General features: G+C 56.3%; 11 protein-coding genes across 11 annotated transcripts; 7 read left to right on the top strand and 4 right to left on the bottom strand.

The window, feature by feature from the left end:
• Nucleotides 1-1,669, bottom strand: PG998_001614 (glycoside hydrolase family 20 protein; the record flags this gene model as incomplete). The annotated part of the gene is made up of 2 exons (XM_066868432.1): nt 1-426; nt 485-1,669. The coding sequence occupies 2 exons, from the start codon at nt 1,667-1,669 to the stop codon at nt 1-3; spliced, it is 1,611 nt and encodes a 536-aa protein (XP_066736847.1).
• Nucleotides 1,670-3,016: 1,347 nt separating this feature from the next.
• Nucleotides 3,017-3,238, bottom strand: PG998_001613 (uncharacterized protein; the record flags this gene model as incomplete). The annotated part of the gene is made up of 1 exon (XM_066868431.1): nt 3,017-3,238. One exon carries the CDS (start codon nt 3,236-3,238, stop codon nt 3,017-3,019), a length of 222 nt encoding a protein of 73 aa, XP_066736846.1.
• Nucleotides 3,239-4,169: 931 nt separating this feature from the next.
• Nucleotides 4,170-5,668, top strand: PG998_001612 (uncharacterized protein; the record flags this gene model as incomplete). Its single annotated transcript, XM_066868430.1, has 2 exons — nt 4,170-4,826; nt 4,910-5,668. 2 exons carry the CDS (start codon nt 4,170-4,172, stop codon nt 5,666-5,668), a joined length of 1,416 nt encoding a protein of 471 aa, XP_066736845.1.
• Nucleotides 5,669-6,318: 650 nt separating this feature from the next.
• On the top strand, nt 6,319-8,606 carry PG998_001611 (uncharacterized protein; the record flags this gene model as incomplete). Its single annotated transcript, XM_066868429.1, has 3 exons — nt 6,319-6,843; nt 6,912-7,628; nt 7,683-8,606. 3 exons carry the CDS (start codon nt 6,319-6,321, stop codon nt 8,604-8,606), a joined length of 2,166 nt encoding a protein of 721 aa, XP_066736844.1.
• A 697-nt stretch (nt 8,607-9,303) lies between these two features.
• Nucleotides 9,304-9,819, top strand: PG998_001610 (uncharacterized protein; the record flags this gene model as incomplete). The annotated part of the gene is made up of 1 exon (XM_066868428.1): nt 9,304-9,819. The coding sequence occupies one exon, from the start codon at nt 9,304-9,306 to the stop codon at nt 9,817-9,819; it is 516 nt and encodes a 171-aa protein (XP_066736843.1).
• A 316-nt stretch (nt 9,820-10,135) lies between these two features.
• Nucleotides 10,136-11,152, top strand: PG998_001609 (uncharacterized protein; the record flags this gene model as incomplete). Its single annotated transcript, XM_066868427.1, has 1 exon — nt 10,136-11,152. One exon carries the CDS (start codon nt 10,136-10,138, stop codon nt 11,150-11,152), a length of 1,017 nt encoding a protein of 338 aa, XP_066736842.1.
• A 966-nt stretch (nt 11,153-12,118) lies between these two features.
• Nucleotides 12,119-14,472, bottom strand: PG998_001608 (uncharacterized protein; the record flags this gene model as incomplete). The annotated part of the gene is made up of 3 exons (XM_066868426.1): nt 12,119-12,389; nt 12,460-14,047; nt 14,115-14,472. The coding sequence occupies 3 exons, from the start codon at nt 14,470-14,472 to the stop codon at nt 12,119-12,121; spliced, it is 2,217 nt and encodes a 738-aa protein (XP_066736841.1).
• Nucleotides 14,473-15,598: 1,126 nt separating this feature from the next.
• PG998_001607 (phosphatase SPAC5H10.03) lies at nt 15,599-16,345 on the top strand (the record flags this gene model as incomplete). Its single annotated transcript, XM_066868425.1, has 1 exon — nt 15,599-16,345. One exon carries the CDS (start codon nt 15,599-15,601, stop codon nt 16,343-16,345), a length of 747 nt encoding a protein of 248 aa, XP_066736840.1.
• Nucleotides 16,346-16,544: 199 nt separating this feature from the next.
• PG998_001606 (uncharacterized protein) lies at nt 16,545-17,413 on the bottom strand (the record flags this gene model as incomplete). The annotated part of the gene is made up of 2 exons (XM_066868424.1): nt 16,545-17,114; nt 17,180-17,413. The coding sequence occupies 2 exons, from the start codon at nt 17,411-17,413 to the stop codon at nt 16,545-16,547; spliced, it is 804 nt and encodes a 267-aa protein (XP_066736839.1).
• Nucleotides 17,414-17,731: 318 nt separating this feature from the next.
• PG998_001605 (uncharacterized protein) lies at nt 17,732-19,063 on the top strand (the record flags this gene model as incomplete). Its single annotated transcript, XM_066868423.1, has 1 exon — nt 17,732-19,063. One exon carries the CDS (start codon nt 17,732-17,734, stop codon nt 19,061-19,063), a length of 1,332 nt encoding a protein of 443 aa, XP_066736838.1.
• A 318-nt stretch (nt 19,064-19,381) lies between these two features.
• Nucleotides 19,382-20,520, top strand: PG998_001604 (aldo-keto reductase; the record flags this gene model as incomplete). Its single annotated transcript, XM_066868422.1, has 5 exons — nt 19,382-19,420; nt 19,482-19,729; nt 19,790-19,985; nt 20,069-20,436; nt 20,499-20,520. The coding sequence occupies 5 exons, from the start codon at nt 19,382-19,384 to the stop codon at nt 20,518-20,520; spliced, it is 873 nt and encodes a 290-aa protein (XP_066736837.1).
• Between the last annotated feature and the right edge of the window lie 41 nt (nt 20,521-20,561).

Raw genomic sequence — 20,561 nt, 5'->3', positions numbered from 1 at the left:
CTACATGGGCAGTTCGCAAGTGCTTCCGTTCATGCCTTGTGTGCAAAACACCATGGTAATCGGCGCTGCCTGGACACCTCGCGCAACCATGCGCTCGCGGAACTCGTTCAGCCGGGGCGCTGCTTCGATCTGACTCCTGTTCTGCCCGTTGACCGTGCGCCCCGACCAGAGAACCTCCCCGGCAGCACTGGATCGCGGCCACAGAATGTTGTCAATATTGGTCTCGTCAATCTCCTCGCTCCACGCCGCCACCTCGCCGCCCAAGACGAGCTTGGCCTGCTCCTCGGTCAAGTTGGCCCGCGGGTCGTGCGAGTAGATCAGGCCCCAGCTCTTGGTCGGCCCACACCAGTCGTTGAAGGGGTAGTTTGCATCATAGGCATCGCCATTTTGGAAGGTAAGCCATGCACCTCGGCCACAGTCCAAGTACTACATCACGTTTCAGTTAGCCTTGATCCAAGGGGCTGGAGTGTCACGTGGTTCCTACCCAGTAGTTGTAGTTGCTGTCGATGACTTTATGGCCTTTCGCGGTAAGGTCTTTAATGGCTGTGCCGCCGAGCCAGCTTTGAACCACCACGTCCTTGCCGATGGAAACATTGTACGACGCGGGAATCTCTTCCCACACAAAGGGAATCAGTCCTGCTTTCCTTACCCGAGCATGGTTCTTGTCGGTAAACTTCTGTATGAGAGGCCCAATAACTGCCGTGTCGTTGGTGCCCACGGTTGGGTCCAAAAGGTATTCCTGGAAGTTCACCTCGTCACCGCCAGTGTGGAAATAGGCCGTATAAGGGGATAGACGCGGGAGGAGATCATCCATCAGCTTGTCCAGGAACTTGTCCACCTTGGGCTCGTTCAGTCTGAACTGGCCACAAGGAGGCTCGGCACAGTACGTCGTCCAAGGTTCGGCACCCCAACCCGTGATCAAGTCTGGATACGACTCGGCGACGATGCCGATGTGACCTGGAGTGTCAATCTCGAAAATGACCTCAATTCCGCGATGGATAGCGTAGGTCTGAATAGCCCTGATGTCGGAGGGCGAATAGGTAAGCCCTTTCGCGTATGCGCCGTTCTGGGCGAGCTCGGGCATGGAAGGGATCTCAAGGGGCCATGCTTGGGAGTCGGTCACGTGGATGTGAAGTCTGTTCATCTTATTCCACGACATAGCATCAAGGGTCCTGAAGATGTTCTCAACCGGATACCAGTTGCGAGCCACGTCCATCAAAATACCGCGGTGGGGGTAAGTCGGCGCATCAGTAATGGCAACCGGCGCAAGCGACGTATAGATGGACCCTTGAGAGTGCTTGAAGAACAGCTGTGTGAAGGATTCAAGAGCTCTTAGTACGCCAACTGCCGAGACGGCATGAATCTTAGCAGTGCCCTTGTCGTCAAGCGTCAAGCTATATGATTCGTCGACCTCGCCAGCCACCGGTTTCCAGGTCCTGTCCGAATCCTTACCCGTTTGGGTGATCTCAAGTTTAGTGACGTACGTCTTGGGCTTGCCGTGTTCAGCTTCAGTTTCTTGGACCTTGTTGCGAGCATAGAGCTTCCACGGGACAAAGTTCTTGTTCAGAATGGCATCCAAGGCCCGAGACACGCCACCTGTCACAATATCTCTGCTAGAGAACCTGGGACCCGGTGGGACAAAGCCATAGTTCCATGGAAGCTGCAGCATCGAGGGTTTCTCATTAGTACTAGACGACTCGAACACGCACGAAGGGGCAGGAGACAGAGAAGACCAGCATACAATCCCTCCGTTATAGGTAACAAAAACACCATGCTTGATCCAAAGAGTCGCTTGGCCAGTGGTGATGTTGCTCGGGGCTGGCCAGATGGCCTGCACAGGGGAAATGACGGAGACCAGGATGACAAGGCAGGCCGACAACCACAGCCTGCTACCACCAAAGAGATGCATTGCGGTGTATTTTGTTGTTGCTGGGCCGACTTGGTAGGAATCAAAACATGGAAAAGGCCATGTAAGGGTGGTAAATAGAGATACTGCCCGAGCAAATTGTCCAGGTCCAAAATAAAACCAAGCAGAAATGGAGAGGAGGCGACCTCGAAAGGGTGTATGGATGGCGGTGGTACGGGACTTATAAAGTTCGGTACAGGCAGTGCAGGAATGAATGAGTGCACCTCGTTTGTGCCGTCACCAGGTCTCCACAACAGGCCGACGACAATATGTATGCAAACGACAGATACCTGCTCCAACTGCAGGTTCCGAGCCCCAAGCACCCAGGGCAGACCCAGGAGCCTATCAGAGTGAGCCTGGGTGAGTCCAGGGAGATGCAAGAGGTAACGCTAGACGAAGGACTGCCGTATGTAGATAGACAGATCTTCGCTAGGCGAATCTGGCAGCGGGCACGGCAACGTTACGTCAACAGAGCCTATCAGGCGTAGGGTGTGTTTAGGTGTGTACGTGTAGGTAGGCTAGGTAGGCGCGGCGCTGGTGAGGTACCCCAGAGCCGGGCTGTGATATTGTTTGCTCGGAATCCCCCAGCTAGACCTGTCTGTTGTTTGTTCTAGCAGTCGGGGTGAATCGCATGAGTCCATGTGTGCCTTAACGGATCATGTAGGATGAGCCCCGCGCAGTAGCGCAGTCGCCCAGTCAGCAATTGCCGTACTTAGGCAGTTGACTTGAGTAATATGGCCATGAAATTGCTTGCGCTGATCTTCAGGTTGGGGGGTTGATGGCCTGCAATAGGCAAGTTGTACTTATTCGTGGCGAGATGAAGCGGGGAGGATATGGAAGGGATCTGCAGGTGGTGCAGAGCCATCAGAGCCATCAGGCTATCTCACCGTCAATGGACTGGGGCAGTGCCAACCTCCCATTAAGCCATTCCAACCTCCCTCCCCCCGCTGTGCGAGCTGGCTGGGCCAGATAGGTACACGATAATCGAATGCATTTTGAAGCACACATGGTGTTCCTTGTCTTCCTAGTTCACGTCTTCTTTTCCTCTCACGGTCATGAGCAGTGAGAATCGACGGTGTAGACAGCAATGAGTGGCTGCACGTACAATGTCTAGCCCAGTCTTGAAACTTCCTTGGAACCAATCTGGCCTGCGAGATTCATAAGCATAACAACCTTGGGGTTGAGCAATCCCTGCCCATGGCAAACCACAATAGGATCGACGAACAATTCATATACCATGATATCGTGCACTTTCACTCGGTGGATGTCCGGGGAAGTGATGAGGCGCTGGGAGATGAGGTCCGGACCAATGGCCCGGGCGGGGGCAGACATCTCGGATGATGCACATCTCCCGAAACTTATAATGTGGGCTCATCATCAACATCTACTACTTCGGGCTTCTGGACGACACTAGGTAATGCATGAGGTAGTAGAAACGTTAACATGTTAGTAGCCACAATAGGGATGGATGACCTTCAAAATACCAACCATTGTTTGCTGTTTAGAGTAGTGCCGAGTGCATCGCATGTTTATCCAAGTTTGCGAGAGCATCCTCGGGGCGACGCGGACAGCCTCGGATTCACCGCTGTATTCACATACGGAACATACGCTCCCTATGCAGACGGCCAGGCGCGTTGGTAGGTGTAGACGAGAACAGCTCTCATGAGATGCGTGCATGCACTTGGCTATGCCATTTCACCAATACTAAGAGGGCGCCACATGCTTTGTCAGCATGGCGGATGTGGCGCAGAACAATGGAGCCAGTACCAGCGGGTTCGTCGGATAATTCTTATCGCGTGGAAGCAAAGGGATTGTGAGTCGAGGTGATTGTCGGAGAAAGCTTGAAGTCAGCACAGATGGCTTGTTAGCCTACTGGAGATGCAAAGCAAAGCAGCATCAAAGCTCTCCACAACATTTGAACAACCACCTATCGTCATTCCTTTATCCAACCGTGGAAAGACGCACTTCAACCCTGGCTTCTTCTTTCTTGTTTCTCCCATTCATTGAGGAAACCCTCTACGATAAAAGCACACTTGCCGTTCCTCATTAATATTCCAGACCTGTCTATTGCGAATCCTGTCGACACTGCTACTTTTGAGACGGCTTTTGCCACTGATCGATCTATCATATTTTCTCACGCGACCCGGCAACAAAGTCTGCACAATCCGACCTGTTTCTTGTCGCGAATCCTCTCATACTCCCGGCTCTTTCAGCAAATCGCACATAGCAGCCTCTTTCTTCGCTCCGCCGGCGCTTCGTCAACATGTCGGTCGAAGTAGCTATGAACACTCCCTTGGCCGAGGCTCTCACCGCGGCCATCCAACCGAAGCTTGTTGAGGTCGGATGGGCAAGCGGTGACGACGATGCGTCACTTTCCGAATATATCATTCTGATGCTCGTCAACGGAAGAAGCCAAGACGACATTGCTAGCGATCTGGCTGGCGACTTACTCAGCTTAAGTCCCGACGACCCTGCCGCCAAGGATTTTGCCCGATGGTTATTCGAGCAGATCGATATCATAAACGCTCAACTAAATGGAACTGCGTCGAGCTTCGGCCAGGCAACACAAGACGCGTCCGCACCGATGGACCAAGACATGGACATGGGCATGTCTACTAACGACGCGCCCGAGCTCAACGCACCGACGGGTCCCAAATCGATGCGCAACGGCGGCGATATGAGAGGCGGTGCCCGTGGAGGAAAGCGCAATATGTTGGGCCAGCTTAACAGTCATATGAACCGGCCTCATGAGAACGCACTCCACCGAGTTCGTGGAGGAGCTGGTACCGAGCGTATCAACGCCCACGGAAGAACTCCACCGACCGGTCCTCGCGGAAATGGCCGCAACAACCGGGCGATGAACAACCGGGCCAACAACATTGCCCACGGCATGGCAAACCAAATGAACGGCATGGGTGGTGTCCCCCTATGAACGGTATGGGCGACGTCAACTGGATGATGCAGAACGGCGCCCAGCAAGGTGACATCTTTTCCCTTCTTCAGCAACAGAACCAGATGATGGTTGCCCTGTCGCAACAGCTGGCACAGAGCCAGCAACAAAACACCGCCAATCGCGGCAGAGGGGGAAAGTCTCTGTTTGAGCGCACACAGCGCGGCGCGAACAACTTCCGCCGTGGTGGACACCATGGAAATGGCCACTCGCAACAGACCGAGTCTGCCAGTGGTGCTGGCGCTGAAGGAGAAGATGTCGACATGGCCCAATCCCGACAGAACGCCAGTCCCGAGACAACACTGTGCAAGTTCAACCTTTCGTGTACAAACCGAGACTGCAAGTTCGCGCATCAATCGCCTGCCGCACCCCCGGGCACTACGATAGACGTCCAAGACGCCTGTACTTATGGCGCAGCTTGCAAGAACTTCAAGTGCGTCGGGAGGCATCCGTCGCCGGCTACGAAGCGCGCTCACCAGAACGACCAGGAGTGCAAGTTCTACCCCAACTGCACCAACCCCAAGTGCCCCTTCAAGCACCCGGATATGCCAGCGTGCCGGAACGGAGGAGATTGCAAGGTGGAGGGTTGCAAATTCACCCACGTCACGACCATGTGCAGGTTCAATCCTTGCACAAATCGGTACTGCCACTACAAGCACGAGGACGGGCAACGAGGCAAATTCCAGGATAAGGTGTGGACTGCCGACGGATCGCATGTCAGCGACAGGAAATTCGTCGACCAAGAGGGCGCGGAGGAGTTGGTGGTGCCAGGAGCCGAGGAAAACGCTGTAATGGACGAAGCTATTGCATAGCTGCAATGGTGCTGGGATGATGGACACAAGGTGGTCTCGACGCCATGAACAAGGCTGTGGCTGTCCTGGGGAAAAGGGGGAAGCGAAAGAAGGGGCAAATGAGGATCGATATTTGTATACTATGACCCCCCTGGGTGACAGCGCACCGGTCTTCAGTTGAGGGTGTCGAAGAGGACATGACAGTGGCGTTTTTTTGGCAGGATGAATTAGATGACATTAAGGAGTTTCATGGATTACGGAAAAGTCCCAGACTTTCTCTATGAGCCAAACCATACACAATATACCCAACGCATTCTTGTGATTTGACACCAACAAACCAGTTCACCTTGCCCAATCGTGATATATTGCGCACATTCTCGAAGTGACTTGTACCTAATACTTAAGATGGAAAGTAGAGAGAGAGAGAGTTATGTGTTGGATGGTGTGGTTGTCATACGACGAGGAATTGTTTCCATATGTTTCCTGTTATGCTGGCGACGGTTCGATGATGCTATGATGCGATGGTGGAGAGTTTAGCCGAGGCCGCGCTCCGTTCTAGCTACCGGGTCAGGCTGCATCCCGCGACAAACCAGCTACAAATTCCAATTGCAAAAAGCCACGCTGCGGTTCACGCCTTCCTCCATGACACAACAACCATTGGCACCGCCGTCATGACCTCCAACCGCCCAGAAGAGCTGTTCATAGCCCTCCTGCGGTCTGCCTATAGCAATGGGTGTCGTCATGCTGTTTTGGCCGGACGGCCCACCAGAGCTCTGCCCCAATTGGCTTTCCTGCGGGCTCAGACGCCGAGTAGTCGCGGCTTTGCGACAGGGCGCGCGATGTTGCCATATGTCCCCAAGGCTCTCTACACACGATCAAGCCGCAGTTATGCGACCGCTGCGTCGCCTCAGCCTCCCGCCAAGGCCAAGGCCGATGCCCAAAGCCCGCCGCCCTCCCGCAAAATCGCTGTCCTCGGAGGCGGTATCACCGGCTTGACAGCTGCCCACTATCTGGCCAGACACGCGAAAAACGCTCATATCACCCTGTACGAGGGAGGCGACCATCTAGGTGGTTGGATCAAGGGCGAAGTTGCCCAAACTGCCGAGGGTGAGGATATTCTTCTCCAGCGTGGCCCACGCATGTTGCGGTCCGGCGCAAGCGGGAATAAATACGACGACCTGGTGCTGTACGATGTGGTGAGTTCTCTATGTCACTGCGATCGGTCAGTGGTGATGTATGCTGATTGTCCGTTCCACGCCTGCAGCTCGCCAACTTGGGCCTCGGAGACAAGATCGTTTACCCCAAAAGCGCCGCCAATTCGCGTTACCTCTACTATCCCGACCACCTCGTGAAGCTACCGGCCGAAAATACCAGCTTGAACAACATGCTCGAAAGCCTGCGATCCTTCCTAACCGAGCCGATATGGGACGGAGCCTTCGGGGCAGGCATGCATATGTGGAAGTACTCCCTAGAGAAGAAGAACTCACGCGACAGCTACGAGTTGCAGGCAAGAGTGGCCGCGATGAAGGGTCAGCCGCCGCCGGTCCTGCCTCGACCTTCGCTCGAAAAAGATGAGTCGGTCGCGGAATACCTCCTGCGCGTCATGGGCGAGGACCGTTTGATCAAGAACGTTGTTTCGGGCATGCTACATGGCATCTACGGCGGCGACGCCTACAAATTGAGCGCCAAGCACACCATCTTCGACCGTTTCTGGTACGCAGATCAAGCAATGCTCCCTAACGACATGATGTGGATAGCCATCAAGGACAACTTCCTCCCATATGATATACTCGACGGCCCCAATGCATGGCAAGTCATCGAGCTGGCCGTGAGAGGAATACGACACAAGCTGATTGCCTTCGAAGACGGGCTGCTCACGCTGGTGCGTGGTCTGGAAGACGACTTGAAAGAGTGGGCCAATGTCGAGATCAAGCGCAATGCTCCAGTAACTTCCGTTGTTCATCAAGATGGTAAAGTCATCGTGAGTACGACGAATCCATGATTTGCATGGGGATGCACTCTAACTCGGTCTCAGGTCACGGCGAAGGGTAAGACTCAGAAATTCGATCAAGTCCTCAGTACTCTCTACGCCGGCCAGCTTGCGAAAATCGCTCAGCCTGCCAACTCTCTTCCCTCGTTAAGCGAGGTTCCCGCGGTGACCATCATGGTGGTCAACATGTGGTATCCCAACGAAGACCTGCTGGCCGCCAACCCTGGGTTTGGCTACCTGATTCCCAAAGGGGTGTCGGAAGAACAGAATCCAGAGCGCGCCCTCGGCGTTCTCTTCGACTCGGACATCCAGACGCGGAAGGAGAAGGCCGGTACCAAGCTGACCGTGATGATGGGCGGTCATCAGTGGGACAAATGGGCCTTCCTTCCCGACGAACAGATGGGTGTCGAGATGGCCAAGAACGTGGTGCAGCGTCATCTCGGCATCAGCCCCGACGAGAAGGGCCTTGTCGCCTCGGCCAGGCTCTGCCGCGACTGCTTGCCACAGCATACGGTGGGCCACCGCGACCGCCTGCGCAAGGCGCACTACGAGCTCTCGTCTGCCTTCCAGGGCCAGCTGATGGTCGCCGGGCCGTCGTACACCACCGTCGGCGTCATCCCGGCCATGCGCGCGGGCTACGATGCGGCCATGCGGATCGCGCGGGGTTCGGGCCCGCCTCATTTCCGCAGCAACGACGAAGGCGTGGGGCTCTGGAATTCGTACTTCAGGACGGTCCAGCAGGCCGGGCAGAAGGCAAGGGTCCCGGATCACGTCGGCGCCACCGGCCTCGAGTGGGCGACGGAGAGCGAAGTCCTGAACATGGCCCCCGTGTTCCGGCACGCGATGTGGTTCAAATCATGGTCTTCCGAGGCCCAGCCGTTCGTGGACAAGGAGGGCAACCCCACTTCACTGGGCGCCCTCATCAAGAAAGACGGCGTCAAGACCAGCAATTCCAAGGGTCGAGGGTAGGGTCTTGGGACGTTTGGTTATACGGCGGCTTCTTCGACGGAAGGCAATCAAAATTAGATAGGTGGGTTGGTGTTCTTTCTGTCCCGTGTGCCACGCCGCGTTGGGACCTTGCTCCAGAGACAGACTCAATACATTACTATCTAAAAGTTATGGCGTTGTGAGTCAGCTCAGTCCATCTACCGACGTCGCTTCCTGGTGGTTTCGGCAGGTTCGCCGTCACTCACGAGCATGGCCACGTTGTCAACTGCCGTGTGCTGCGTAGGGCTGATTGGCCATCACACCAGTTGATTTGATCCTGTCTCATACGTCTGACTGCGCTTCCAAGAGGAGCTGATTGTTAGGGCTTGCTGACGTGAGGCAAGCTGAAAGGGGTCCGCGCCTTCTGGTTGGCTTGTAAGCCGATATCAAGTTATAAATAATTGATCATATAATCACCGGGGTTTCTCACCTCCAAGAAAAGCGAGAGCATTGTGGTTATTGCGGATACCATCAAGGCACAGCAACATGCTGTCAAGCATGGCCCTCCCTTCTTCACCTTTGGGCGTGCACCCACAGCTCTTCAGAATGCTGTTCCCACGTTCTTCCTTTTACTACACCGACGTGAACTTACTAAACCCGTCATCATAACCGGTCCTGCTTCTGCCTACCAACAGTGAGGTGGGCTATACGGGCACTTTCAACGTCGTGTAACCCCAAGATGGCCGGCGCCCAGAACTATCGTCATCAGCAGCCGGGTCTGGAAGTGGCGCACTCCGAGTCCAACGAGGCATCCGGCCCGCAAATTGTGCCGTGGAGGAGCGGCGAGTCCGCCCCCGAGCTTGCATTGCCGGATCACACCTGGCTCTATCCTGTCCACGATGCCAATGAGCAGCAGAAGGTGCTCCCGGGTGGCGTACTACTACAACCAGGCCGCCTACAAACCGCACAAGAACAGCAGCACCCGCAAGACTATAACTTGAAATACCAATCACTTCGCGGCAGGCACTTCTTGACGACACCCGAGGTTGTTCCCTGTTCCGCCACCGGCTCTGCAGCGGCGTCAGACTCTGGAGGATACCAAACGCCTCGGAAGGAAGCCTCTATAGTCGTCCAGCCACGGCGGAGACGATCGAGACGGAAACTCATCATACTGGCCGCCGTCGTTGTCCTTATTCTCGTAGGGGCAGTTGTAGGCGGGGTAGTCGGGGCGTTGAAGAGTCGTCAAAACAGGTAAGATGCATGCCCGGAGGCCCGGGATACGCCGGCCAAGCTGCTGACCGACATGCTTTTCCAAGTCACAATAACTCGAGCTCGGCCAGCCCCAACGAAACACCAGCCGCCGTTCCATATCCAGATTCCCAAGCGGCCATGTCAGGAGGCCCCGGCTCTCCTACTTCTGTCGCGCCAGGGTTCGCCCCAACCGCCATCTCCCGGGGTTACCCTCACATGGAGGTGTTTGCCGTGTCCAACGACAAGATGAACTCAGTCTACAGAAAGTATCGCAATGGCAACGCAACGTCCGCGGAGGACTTTCTCCCCATGGCTTGGAGATGGAGCTGGTCGGTGGCGGCGTGGACCGCGACAAGACGCCCACCATCTCGGTCAGCTGGCGGCACCACGTGGAGAAGGGCGTTCCCTCGAACCGCACCGAGATGCACGTCTCGGGCGTCTTCGACACGAGAGTGTTTCGGAAGTACCGCGACCAGGACGGCGCCGCGGGCTGGAACCCGGGTCCCACGGGCAACTGGGACCAGTTCGGGGGGCCGACTTGGTCGAGCAGCCCGACGCAGGTACGGTACGGGCCCGAAGCCGGCCTCATGGGGGCGTTGTATCTCTGTCGGACACCGTCGGGCTTGGGCATCTGCTTCTGGGGGTGGACGCCCGAGAGCAGCTGGAGCCTCGTGGGCAACCCCGTCGCCGGCAAGTCGGACCTGCAGCCCTGGGCGGCGCCCGCCGCGGTAGCCTGGAACGGCGACGACACCCGGCTCGACGTGTTCGCCGTCTCGCGCTTCAACAACCACCTCGTGCACACGTGGCGCGACGCCGCCGACACCAGCCTCGGTGCGTTCGCGCCGTACGAGGACCTCAGGGGGTTCGTGACGACGCCGCCCGTCGTCGTGGCGCGGGCGCCGGGCTTTTTGGACGTCTTCGCACGTGGCGGCGACGGTGGCCTCTGGCACCTTGGCTTCCAGAATGGGACGTGGTCCGAATGGGAGCTCCTCAGCGGGCCTGGCTTCCAGATCCAGGGACAGCCCGAGGCCGTCAGCACGGGCGCCGACACCATCGACGTTTTTGCATGGGGTGTCAAGGGCGAGCTGCTTCATAAGAAATTCAACACTGGCACAGATCCGGCGTGGACTCCGCCGCCGTCTTCCAACGGCGGTTTCGACGTCATCCTCGACAAAGGCCTCTCTGGGCCTCCGAGGGCCGTCACGGACGGAACCGGCGACATCCACCTACTGGCATACGATGAAAACAACAACATCCTCCTCTCGACGCTGAGCTCGAAATCGGGGGTGTCTACTACTAATAAGACATTGATAGCTGCTGTGCCTATGTCGTCATAACCACGGAAGAGGTCGTCACGCCATGGCAAATCGTGGATGGGCGCTTGGGGGCAAGGGGTCTGACAACCAACAGCACCCTTGGCTTACTGTGTATAGACACTTCTAGGGCCGGGACCAGCCGGGTAGTTCATAAGTCAGATATCTATAGATTCTTCTTGAGAGTGTTGAACCAGTGATGGAAACCCACCCAACTATGCATCTGCTTCCAACCTGCTTATCCCACCACCCCTCCGCCCGCTCCCCCGCTCTGCTGTCGCCCACAGCACTCACCAGCGTTATAGTCGCCCATAAGCCCCCTTCCATCAACAACAAGCAACACGGTCAGATGGCCGAGTTGGTTATGGCGCCAGGTTAAGGTAAACCTTGACACTTTCATCCTGGTGGAGCAATCCTCGTGGGTTCGAATCCCACTCTGATCACATATTAGAGATATACCACGATCTTCTGAACACAGAAGAATGCTTGATTTTTTTTAGACTTTTTGGCTCTTGTGGGGGTCTTCTCTGCTCACATAAGCAGGTCTGCAACACGCCTGTCTGTCTGGGTCTGTCGCCCTGGAAATATCACTCAAGGCTTCGTGGCCCAGAACGGGAAGAGTGTACTGCCGATGAAATAGTCAATATCGATTTGGACGTGGCGGCCAGACGGGTAGGCTTTGTCTTTTGTCACTCTGTAGCTGCGAGTTGGGGTGTCTATGCCAAATCGTTACCCACCGAATAGCCAATCGCCATAATGAGCTTCTTGCCCCCACCCTCTCTAATCGCCTATCTATACTCCGAAAAAGACTCTTCTCTCAACAAACTCGCCCAGCCGTCATCACGATCGGCTTCCCTATAGGCTCAGCTCGGTTAGCTCAGTTGGTTAGAGCGTCGTACTAATATTGGTTCCTGGATCAATACATAGTAATGCGAAGGTCATGAGTTCAACCCTCATACTGAGCAGGTGTTTCCTTTTTGACGTTTCTTTCTAGCTCTCTGGGCTCTGTGGGCTCTCGTCGGCTTCGATGGCCGACCGTCCATGGTAGATGGAGATTCGCACGTCGAAGTCGGTCATGGTGACGGAGTCTTCTTGCTGTCCGATGGCCGCGACGGCCTCCCCTTTCAACTGCATAGCCTCGTCCATCTCCTCGCCCATGGCCTGGAGTGTCTTTGCCAGGAGGTACCGGGCGCGAGCGACGCATGCCGGCGGCCACTGTTGTGTCTCTGTCGACCTGCGTAATACGTCGCGTAGGTTGCGTCTGCAATCCAATATCGTCAGCAATGGCCATCACACGCACTGGCAGACGCTGGCAGGAGAAGGACACTCACTCGGCCTCGTGGAAAACACCCTGGCGGTACGCTGCATGGGCGGCCCAGAAGAGCGCACTCAAAGCACTCGATGATGCCGCGCCGAAGAGAGCCTCGGCGGTCCGGAGGGTTTCCTTCGCCACCTTCCATGCCTCTTTGAAGTCGCCTTGGTTGAACAGGATGACAGCCCGGTTGAAGGTCAGTTGGAGGAAGACCGCAGCACTGGGCTTCTGCACCAATCCGGCCGTGACGATGGCTTTATCGATCAGGTCGAGAGCCTCGCTCTGCCTCTGCTGGCTCATTCTGACCAGCGAGAGGGCTTCATAGGCCGCAGTGAAGCCATAAGGTAGTTCATGCGATGCGCAGTGCTTCAGCATCAGGTCGAAGGATGCAAGGAGCTGGGTTCCGGCATTGGGAAAGTCGCTAGTCTCCAAGGAGGCGCGTCCCCGGGCCCGGAGAGCGTCGGCAAGTAACAGGTCGTCCATTTTGGCATCCTTGACTGGATGCTCTTTGCGCAGTGTGATTGCCCTGTTGCAGGCGGCGATGGCGCTCGTCCGCTGCGGCAGGGCCAGCGCATTCTTGTTCTCGACGGAAAGGAGTAGCAGAGTCGCATGGACAGACGCGCTCAGAGTCTCCCGCATAGCTTCGCACATGGCAATCCCCGCCTCCAGAAGCGGTTGCGCCCTGCTGTGGGCGGCCTGGAGATGCAGGTAGCTCCCAACCTCCACGTACACGTCGCATAGCTGGAGGGCTACTACGTGTGGCAAGCGGTCATCCGCAACGCGAAGCCGGAGGCTCTCCGCTTGAGTGAGCACCCGATCATACTTCGGCCAAAGATCATGATCAGCCACATCGAAAGGCTCGCGACGGGGACAGGCAGACCGGACCATGGCGATGGCGTTCTCGAGGGTGCAATAATAGAGGCGAGATCCATATCGAAGCCCGGACAGCATGGCATTCTGCAGTGTGCGGTGGATGGACAGGTACATGATCCCGTCGATGCGCTTGCGATGCACCAGGCCGCGATGTTGCAATTCGTCCAGCGCCCTGCCAAGAACGGCCCTCTGGGGCTCATCCTCGATACGGCTATTCCAGAAGTACTGCGGGGCCCGATCCGCATTGAAGAACGCCAGGAGTTCTAGGATAGCCCGCTCTTCCGATCGTAGGTCGGCCAGGGTACTGTCCCATATCTCGCCCAGGGGCAAAGGGTGAGGCGACGTTGAGAGGATGTATTTCTCCCGCCAGATCAGGTCGCATGATTTCGTGCTACGCAGCCGCTCGGTGATGTCACGGAGAGAGAGATCGTGCCTCTTCATGTAACCGCCGACGTGGGCCAGTGCCATTGGAAAGCCGCCAACCTCTTCTGACACGGCCTTGGAGAGTGCTTGGTCGTTTTCGGAGATTGTTTCCGGTTGCCATCCTAGATACACGGAAAGCATTTCGGCCCCCGACGTCGGATCCAAGGAGTCGAGTTGCAAGTTGTGTGTTCCGCTGGGGATCAATCTCAAGTCCCGAGTCGTGACCAAGCTCGATCCGTGTGTTTTTGGAAGGAAGTCTTCGATGGTAGCCCAGTCCACCACATCGTCGAATATCAAGAGCCAGTTCTTGCCTGCAAAAAATCCAAGATCAGTTGTTTGGCTCGTTTCTCCCAGGGATGATGTGACGCTTTGACTTACTGTTAGACATCCAGCTCTTGAATGCCTGGGTATACGTTTCGGCATCAGTGGCTTCGCCAGCTATGCCGAGTTTTTGGCAGACATGCTTCATGGCGGACATCATGATGCCCTTGTCGCTTGAGGGCAGCCATGCCATGCAGTCGTAGCTCTTAGAAAACCGGTGGGCGTACTCGGTGACCAGCTGCGTCTTTCCAATGCCCGGCATTCCTCCGACCACGCAGGCGCGGCCTTCTGACGTCGATAGCCATAGATCCAGGAATAGCAGCTCCCAGTTGCGACCGGTGAAACGAGGGTTGCGCGGGTATCTCAGGACCTCAACCTTGATAGACACATGGTCAAGCGGTCGTGTCGCATCCATTCTAACCAAAATAACTGTGTAGAATAAGGATATTCGGTTATGATTGCATGGTGTGTTGTGAATAAAATGCTGAGACAGGAAAAGGTAGAGGTTCAAAAAGCTGCATTCGAGATGGCGCTCGAAGCTATCTAGATGTGTACCGATTGTATTCACCACTGCGGCAGCGACGTTTTTATCAACGCAGAATCACTCCCATGGCAGCCACGACCTGACCGCGTAAGGCGCATCCTGACGGCAGCGACGATTTGGGACTTTATACACACATGTATTTATTTAGGAGTGAGAAAATGGACATGTTCGTCCGTCACGGCCATCAACCTCGTTCACATTCGGGCGACGGGGACTTGATATTCAATAACCGTATCTGATATGATATGGAAGGAACGATGGTGAGCCGCTCTCATTCAATGTGACAGAAGTTGTAGGCCAGCCCCTGGTATGCATTCCCATGACAGACAAGGCTGAGTTCAACCCCATTGTGCTCGATTACACAACAATCGTTATTTTCGACTCTTCTGCATCTATCACAACGGAGGTTACCGATTACAAAATCAAGCATATACTATACGAGAGACCTTATCAGCAATGGGTTCATTATAGATTCTGAGGTCAGCTGGATGGTGAGAAGTAGAAGTGCCGGTCGGGCCAACTCAGGGGGCTTCATAAGAATGGTGCTGTCGTGTTTATGTAAATAGCGTGGCTCTGCAGCCTGTAATAAAATGTGTTCAGTAATCTGAGGGCATCTACATCGTGGGTCATGCACATATAGGCCTTGGAGTATTCAAAGGAGGATATCATTTCGGATGCCCGCGTCGAGTAGAAGTTGCGACAGCTTTCTGCCTTGGTCTCTGACTTGCCTCACTCACACTTGGATCAAAAGTGATGCGTGTTCAGCAAACAAAGGGTAATCCAGGCCGCAATAGTCAGTTGAACAAAGGACATGTACCATTACCCCCTTAGATGTAAGAGCCACGATCCCCCCAATAGTTGATAAAGAAGACGTAATCCTAATCCGCAAGAGAACCCTGTCTTGATCATTTGCTACACTGACTCCAGAAGAAGACGCATATTCAAAAATCTGTCAGCAAAGCCCACGATACAACGAGGTAGCACCCTTTCCAGGCCAATGGCACCCACGATCTACCTAGTCCGCCACGGAGAGGCAGAGCACAACGCCGCGTGCGACCTCTCGATACCCGACCCAAGTCTGACAAATAAGGGCGGTGAGCAATGCCGGGATCTGGCCAGTTCCTTCCCATACAAGGACCGGATCGCACTCGTGGTGGCATCGCCAATGCGACGGACGTTGCAAACGGCGCACTGGGCCTTTATCGCCGCCGCACCGGGGGAGGAGGAGAAGGAGAAGCACCTGAGACACAACATTCTCGCGCTCGGCGAGCTGCAAGAGTGCAGCGTTTTCCCGTGCGACACCGGCCGGCCCGTCGAGGAGCTGGCGGCGGAGTGCGGCGACCTCCTGGACCTGTCGCGCGTCGAGCCGCACTGGAACTCGAAGCGCCTCCTTTACGCCGGGACGCAGAGCGCAATCCGTGAGCGGGCGCAGCGGGCGCGCGAGATTCTGCGCGAGCTGGCGGCGGCTCTGGCGGGCATCGAAGGCGGCGACGATGCGTACATCGTGGTGGTGTCGCATGGAACGTTGATCCAGTACCTCATCGAGCGTCCCGACGCCATCAGGAAGCAATTCGGCAACTGCGAGTGGAGGTCGTACAAGTTTGTCGACCTGTACGGGACGGATCCGACCACGGCGGGACTGGTCGAGACGAACGAGAGCTTCTACCGCTGGAATGGCCCTCTCAACATGAGGTCGCCGCAGGAGGCCGACGATCTTGTGGCTGCTGAGAAGTGCCGACAGTAGAGCAGTTTGGATGCAGTTTGGGTATCTACTCGCGGCCTACGTCCAAATTGGTAGACGAATCAATGCGTCACGTATATGACAAAACGGCCAGATCAGCCAATGCTTTTGAATAATTGACTGTGTTTAGCGTGGCAGCATATCTGTGAGTGGCTCGCCTCAGCTTCCCAACTTCACCTTGCGAAACTCTTCCGTCACATTCTTAATCGCTTGCTCGGTCGGGAGCCTCTCCATGGAGCTCGCCCCAAAAGAACCCCTGGACCCCCTTGGTCCGCCCCAACACATACGCCGCGTCCTCGGGCGCGGCGATGGGGCCCCCGTGACAGAGAACGATGACGTCCTCCCGCACGGCGGCGGCGGCGTCGCGGATGGCCTGGACCCGCCGGACCGACTCGTCGAGCGAGGGTCCCGTCTGCGCGCCGATGCTGCCCGACGTCGTGAGGCCCATGTGCGCCACCACCACGTCGGCGCCCGCCTCCGTCATCTTCCGGGCGTCTTCGGGGCTAAAGACGTACGGCGTCGTGAACAGGTCCATTCCGTGGGCCTCGCGGATCATGTCGACCTCTAGGTCGTAGCCCATGCCCGTCTCCTCGAGGTTCTGCCGGAACACGGAGCCCTCGTCGATCAAGCCGACGGTGGGGAAGTTCTGTACGCCGCTGAAGCCCATGGACTTGAGCTGGGCGAGGAAGTAGGGCATCTCCCGGAAGGGATCAGTGCCACAGACGCCGGCCAAGACGGGTGTGGTTTTCACAATTGGCAAAACTTCGGACGCCTAGCGAAGTGTCAGCTCCGCAACGTAAAAGATCAGAGAGGGTGAGAGAGGGGCTGCGAGCGAACCATTTCAACGACTATCTTGTTCGCGTCGCCGTAAGGCATGAGCCCAGCCAAGCTACCTCGGCCGGCCATCCGGAAACGGCCCGAGTTGTAGATGATGATGAGATGTCCGCCACCGCTCTCAATGCACTTGGCACTCAATCCGGTGCCGGCACCGGCGCCGACAATAGCTTCACCCCGAGCTGTCACAGCTCGGAGATGGGAGAGGACATCTTCTCTCGAGGTGGGGCGCGGCATTGCTCACGTGTTGGTACCAGAAATTGGCAATTCTTGTTATTGGCTTGCAGGAGTTCGCTCTCTGTCAGGAAAAGTATCTGTTGAGGTGCCGCGCAGTTTAGAAAGAAACGCGGAGGTAGTTGTACAATGACGTAACGCGGGGTTCTACATCCCCCCTTACTGGGTTATTTGTCTTACACAAGCCAAGCTGTGCGCCGCGCCTGTAGTCGATGTCGAATTCAACTTAGACATAATCCCCTCAGTTCTTATATGAGTATCATAGAGAGGTTGTGCACTGCTCAAGACCCTGAAGGTGTCGCCCCTGAGCCGTTATCAGAAATGGCATCATCACCCACCGACGCGCGCGTTCTACTCCTGGCGACGCTAGACACCAAGCTCGAGGAAAGCGCTTACGTGCTTCGTGAGCTACTGCGCAGTTCCGAGCTTCAAGTCACAATACTAGACATTGGGCGCAATGCACTTAGCACACATGATGCCGAGCTCCTCCAATTCCAGCACCGCGTGCAACTGCTATCATTCGAGCTGGATACGCCAGCAGCTGATGTGTCCAGGGGTGACTATTCGAGCCGCATGGCCAGCAGTGCGACACAGAGAGTCGCGGGCCTCATGAAGAGCCCGACGACGGCAGTACATGGCATATTGGGCATAGGGGGCAGTACTGGCTCGTCCATGGTCGCAGCTGTGATGCGCGACGCTGTAGCGATCGGTCTGCCCAAACTCCTCGTGAGCACCATGGCCAGCGGTGACGTGGGACACCTCGTCGGCGGAGTCGACATTACGCTCATGTACAGCGTCGTGGACATAGCCGGCCTCAACTTCCTGTCAGAGAAGATCCTCGGCAATGCAGCAGCAGCCATGGCTGGGATGGCGCGCCAGTATCGCGAAGCGTCGGAACCGAAACCAGCCAAGTCTCACTTGGAGGCTCGCACAGACGGCGGGAAGAAGAGGCGGGAGAGGATTGCGATCACCATGTTTGGTGTCACGACGCCAGGGGTGGACCGCATCCGCCACATGCTCTCGCAACCGCCGCACGGGGCAGAGGTGGTGGTGTTTCATGCCACAGGCTCGGGCGGTCGAGCGATGGAGACACTGATTCGCCAGGGCGAGTTTGATGCCGTGATTGACCTGACGACAAGCGAGATAGCCGACGAAGTTGGTGGCGGCATCCTGTCGGCTGGGCCTGACCGGCTATCGGCTGGCGCGCAGGCGCAGATCCCATACATTGTCAGCGTCGGCGCGTGCGACATGATCAACTTCGGCCCCATGAGCTCTGTCAAGCCGGAGCTGATAGAAGCTGACAAGAAAGGCGAGCGCAAGCTGTACCAGCACAACCCGTCGGTGACTTTACTCAGAACCGACCTAGAAGAAAATCGGCGGATCGGCGAGTTCATTGGGGAGAAGCTGACAAGGTACGAAAGGAAAGATTTGGTCAAGGTTCTGTTCCCAGAAAAATCAATAAGTATGATATCTGGGGATGGTGGCCCTTTCGAGGACCGCAACGCAGACAGAGCGTTGTTTGAGACACTCACGGGAAAACTCGAGGGCACTGGCATCCAGACAGAGCGGCACAAGTTGGATATAAACGAACCGGGGTTTGCAAACGAAGTAGTTGATGCTCTAGTCGAGATGAAGCGCAGGAAAGGGCACTGAGCCAGGTCTTCTAATTGTTCTGGCCATCTTGTTGAACCTTGGGTGGTGGAATTACATACAAAATACATAGTCGGCGCCCTGCGACTGCTTCTCCACAGCGGCCCGTAAACTGACTCAGCATGACGGCATGACCGCATCTTTTCAGTTCCCAGCGGATCCCGCGCCGGTCCACTTCGGGTGACGTCTGGGCTAGTATTGCCGACAACTTGAACTTGAATCCTCCCGCTCACTTCACTGAATGTGTATCTTGTCTGCCATATTCATCAGGAATACCGTCGTACCCTTGAAGACCACAGTTGTGAGCCCACGTGTGTCAGAATGAGCGCTTCCAGCTTCTCCCTTGCGAGCAAGGCCAAGGTACCCTTCTGCTCGCCCCTCTGAGCCCCATGTATGCCCGGTAAAGCTGATGAGTCGAAAGCTCTATAATGGCCACACGATTCCCCTGATACAGCTGGGTCTTTACATGATGTCCGGCCGGGAAGTCCTGGCCTCCGTGCCCTGGGCCTTGGCTGCCGGGTACCGCGGCTTCGACTCGGCACAGATGTACCACAACGAAGCCGAGGCCGGCCAGGCCATCCGCAAATGGCTCGAGTCGTTCGAGAACACGTCGGGTCCGAACCTCACGCGAGAGGACATCTGGTATACGTCTAAGCTCGCGAGTTCTAGGTTCGTGTGATGCCGCAGTGGAGTACATGCTATCGGACTATTGGCTGATGAACGACCCAGTACTTCGTACGATGCCGTTCGCAAGAGTATCACGCGCAGCGTCAAGGCCTGTGGACTGGGCTACATCGACCTGTTCCTCCTGCACAGCCCGTACGGCGGGCCCGAGGCTCGGTTGACAAGCTGGAAAGCCGTCGAGGACGCCATCGACGAGGGCGAGATCCGGAGCGGCGGTGTGAGCAACTACGGAGTAAAGCATGTAAGTCAGCATGGAGAGGGACCCCTGCATAGCCTAAAACGCACGAGTGAGGGAATCTCGGGTTGTTGACACACCAGATCTAGATCGAGGAGTTGATGGCCTCCAACCCGCGCATCAAGCCGGCCGTGAACCAGATCGAGGTGCACCCCTTCAACACCCAGACGGCCATCCGGGAGACTTGCGCCAAGCACGGCATCCTCGTCGAGGCGTACGGGCCGCTAGCCCGGGCCATGCGCATGAAGAACCCGACCATCCTGGAGCTGTCCAAGAAGTACGGGTGCACCCCGGCGCAGCTGATGGTACGCTGGTCGCTGCAGCATGGCCACGTGCCGTTGCCCAAGAGCGCCCAGAAGGAGCGTCTGGTCGACAACGTCAAGGTGGGCGGCTTCGAGATCTCAGAGGAGGACGTCAAGAGGATGGACGGCTTGGACGAGCACCTGGTGACGGACTGGTAAGTCGAATGCGTGTAGGAATATTACAACGGGCTCACTACTTACTAACCATAAAAACTAGGGACCCAACCGACGCGCCCTGATCAGGTGAAAAATAAAAAGTCAGGAAGGAAGGTAGGGGAGA

Source organism: Apiospora kogelbergensis (assembly GCF_038363985.1).
Source record: "Apiospora kogelbergensis strain CBS 113332 chromosome Unknown utg000001l_segment0_segment0, whole genome shotgun sequence".
Taxonomy (NCBI): Eukaryota; Fungi; Ascomycota; class Sordariomycetes; order Amphisphaeriales; family Apiosporaceae; genus Apiospora; species Apiospora kogelbergensis.
The sequence above is the reverse complement of the archived record's forward strand: the minus strand, read 5'-3'. Positions and strand labels throughout refer to the sequence as shown.